Below are 3,680 nucleotides of genomic sequence, written 5' to 3' on the forward strand. Positions count from 1 at the left end.
GAAAGTGTTTTCTTATCAATCCACTGAAAATGCGTTCAACTGAAAGCGTTTTCGTTTTTTCGGCTTAATCTGGTGAATTTTGCCCAAGGCCCCATGAACATAACCGATTCCACTCATAAAGTAGTCATTTTCATTCTCCAATTTCCACATGTTGAAAAAAATGAACAGTAAATCACAAACAATTTCATGGACAGGACCCTACAAACACAACTAATCCAAGCTTTAGAAATAAAGTAATTTAACACTTCCTTTAGACGAAAAACTTACAACCCATTTTGATGGGTGAATGCAGAATAAAGGGAAGCATATTCTTGAGGCACAATCATATATCTAGATTCTGATTACCCAAAGCCACAATATAAAGCTTTTATTGAACAAGTTATTGAGGCGACTGTAGCAAATCCTGATCTAGGTACAAAAATATGGAGCTTCTGGCTCAAAAAATGTAAATAAATTACGTGGCTACCAGGTGATTTCTGTGCTGAGTAAGGCGATCTAGAACAAAATTTATATAAAAAAAATAAAAGCAAGGTAACACCAGAATTAAAATCATGCATACCAAATGCTCAGCTTAGTGATTTGGAGTTTTATTTCCCAAATACTTCTTCAGCACATCCATAACAGAACCAAAGTCTGCCTTCACTTGCACTGGCGGATTAGCAAACCGGCAGGCCATATCCGGGATCTTCTTTGAGTGATAATCGACCTTAGATTGCGAAAACTTCAATCCATGAGCTGTGCTAACCACAACCGTTCGATCCCCCGCTGCAATAACCCCACTATTCCTAAGCTTAATCAAGGCAGACAATGCAACTCCAGTATGAGGGCAAATAAACATCCCTGTAGAATCTGCCTGCGCCATTGCATCCATTAACTCTTCCTCCGTCGCTTCTTCAACAATCCCATTTGAGTTTTTCAAAGCATAAACAGCTCTATCTATAGAAACAGGGTCACCAATTTGAATAGCTGAAGCAAATGTAGTATTTGCCTTGACTGCCTTAAACTGAATCCACCCTGATTTATAACACAAATAAAGGGGATTAGCATTGGCGGCTTGGGAACAAACTAATCGAGGTACCCTATCAACAAGCCCTAGTTCTTGACACATTTTGAACCCTTTGTAGAAAGCATAAATGTTCCCCAAATTACCGCCGGGAACAATAACCCAATCTGGAACTTCCCAATCAAACTGCTGTAAAATCTCAATGGCAGCCGTTTTTTGCCCTTCCAGTCTCAAACTGTTCAATGAATTGGCAAGGTAAATCGGTAACTCTGAGGTGACTTCCCGTATTAACTTCATGCAACCGTCAAAATCGGTGTCGATGCTCAGAACGAAAGCGCCATTCGCTATCGGTTGAATTAATTGGGCAATGGAGATTTTATTTGCCGGTAAAAAGACAATGGAAGGGATCCCAGCGGCGGCGCAATAAGCGGACAAGGCAGCCGACGTGTCGCCGGTGGATGCGCAGCCGACTCCGACGACGGGTCGTTTCAGTTTTCTCAGACGGTTAACTTGGCTGACCAAAACGGTCATTCCCAAATCCTTGAAACTACCGGTGTGGCTGATTCCACAGTGTTTAACCCACAAATCGTTCATCCCCAAGAACTGTTTCCCGTAACGTTCGGCCCAGAACAGATTGGAGTTCCCTTCGAAAGCCGAAACGATGTCGTCCGGGTCTATCTCGGGTAAAACCCATTCCTTTTTGGACCATACTCCTGACCCGTACGGCCACGTGGTTTTCCCCACGCGTGAATCGAACAACTCCCTCCAATACGCGCCGTCGAACTTCTTCAAAGCCTCAATGTCATGTTGAACGTCGAGCAGTCCGCCCGAAAGGCTCCGGTATACGATCTCGTCGAGCGAGTACGACTCGGTGGAGTCGGGTCCAGCATTGAAGGGAACGTACTTGGCGGAGAAGGTGTTGTTGGCAATGGAGCGGTGGCGACGAGCCTCATCGCGGATGTTCTCATCGGCAAGGCGTCCGCTCTTTAGTGGAGAAGGGGAGTTACTGTTAGAGGAGGTAGTAGAAGGGCAGGGATCGTAGGTAGATGAGGAGGTGCATGAGATAACAGTAGGGGGAGGGCGATTGAATTTGGTGTTGTTTTGATGACGGGGCAATGGGAATTTGGATTTGGATTTGGAGGAGAGAGAAGAGTGAAAGAGAGAACAAGAGGAAGCCATGTTCGGGGATGGAGGCGGCCGCGGGAGGTGGTCCGGCGTGTGGGATTTTGGTTGTCCTTTTTATCTTTGCTCTTAAATTGGAGGATGGTCTTAAAATGAGAGTGGAGGGATTGATTTGTTCTCCTTCGTTTTCGACAGACCTGTTCACCGGACGTAAATGAACGGATAAAGTTGTTAATTACAAATTTGATAATTTTTTAACTTAATAGATTAAGCATAAGAGTAATTAAACTCTCTTATCATTATAAAAAATTATAATTCTTTATGCTAATAGAGTATAACTAAATTGTAATTTGCTATGTTATGTTTAGTAGTACAAATTGTAATTATATAGTTATATAGCATGATAAAAATAATTTCTAAACAAATTAAAATTAAAATCAAATCATCATATAAGATAATAAGAAAAATAAGCAATTTTATCTAATTGTTCTATTACATATTTATTGAGTTATTTCCTCTTTAATATTTAACATATGCTCCTTATTATTATTTGTTACTCATTGATTGAGTTCATCATCATCATTTGAATTTGAATCTATATCATTAATATTATCGAGATCTTCTTCTTTCATTTACTCTTCGAAGTATGAATCATCTCAATTCTACCTATAATTGAAATTATGAACATATTAGTACTGTAATGCCTAGATTTTGCCTGGCCTTTAATAAACAAAAATAAAAATAAAAGTCCAGTGTTTTTTTTTACAACACTAAGCCCAAAATCACAAAACCCAAAGCTCCAGACCCAATCTAAAAAATGGCCCAATCATAGTGTGGCCCAAAACAGTTTTAGAAATCCCTAGGGTTTCTAGGGTAAATTTCAGCCGCCGCAGCCAAGTCCCTCTGCATAAGCCGAATCTTTGTGCGCGCCTTCTCCAAATCCGCACGGCAAGAAAGGCAATAGAATAATATCAGCAGAATAGCAAGAAAATCCAAAAAAAAAACAGCAAGCAGATAATGTATTTGATATGTCTTACCTTTTTCTTTTTTCATAAACTGCTATAAAAAAGCAGATTCAATATTGTAAAAGGGGGGGAAAATCAAATAAAAAAAAACAAGCAATTTCACAGCACAAACAGAGAGTTAATCGGAATTAAAGGTTGATATTTTCAATTTTTGTTTATTTTTTCTATTGTTATTTATACATATATATATATTTCTTTTTTCTTCATTTTTAAAAACAAATAATATTGAATCAAAAAACGAAAGAAATTACCTTTCTTTGGACTCTGAGGCGGCGCTGAAGCGTTTGAGAGAGCCACGCCGAGATCGATGGCGGAAGCAGAAGGGTTTCCTTGATTTATTCTTGACTTGTCGATTTTCTAAAACTCAAACCCATTTGGGTTTAGAGAGGCCCAAGGAACCAAATAGGAGATTTTCTCCTTTTTGGCCACTGCAGATGAGCAGTCTTGGCCGGAGGTCGGGCGGTGTGGTGGTGATGGCGGACCGTGCTTTCGGATGATTTGGGAGGAGAGCCTTTTTGAAGTTTTTTTAA

At 40.0% G+C, this 3,680-nt stretch overlaps 1 protein-coding gene across 1 annotated transcript; it reads right to left on the bottom strand.

The window, feature by feature from the left end:
- Window positions 1–229: 229 nt before the first annotated feature.
- LOC105774633 (threonine synthase 1, chloroplastic) lies at window positions 230–2,328 on the bottom strand. Its single transcript, XM_012597193.2, has one exon. The coding sequence runs from the start codon at window positions 2,180–2,182 to the stop codon at window positions 572–574; it is 1,611 nt and encodes a 536-aa protein (XP_012452647.1). The 5' UTR covers window positions 2,183–2,328; the 3' UTR covers window positions 230–571.
- Between the last annotated feature and the right edge of the window lie 1,352 nt (window positions 2,329–3,680).

This window comes from Gossypium raimondii, chromosome 6 (assembly GCF_025698545.1).
Source record: "Gossypium raimondii isolate GPD5lz chromosome 6, ASM2569854v1, whole genome shotgun sequence".
In the NCBI taxonomy this organism is placed as follows: domain Eukaryota; kingdom Viridiplantae; phylum Streptophyta; class Magnoliopsida; order Malvales; family Malvaceae; genus Gossypium; species Gossypium raimondii.

Excerpts from the sequence above, each read along its gene's own strand:
- LOC105774633 (XM_012597193.2), bottom strand. The coding sequence starts at position 2,182 with ATGGCTTCCTCTTGTTCTCTCTTTCACTCTTCTCTCTCCTCCAAATCC.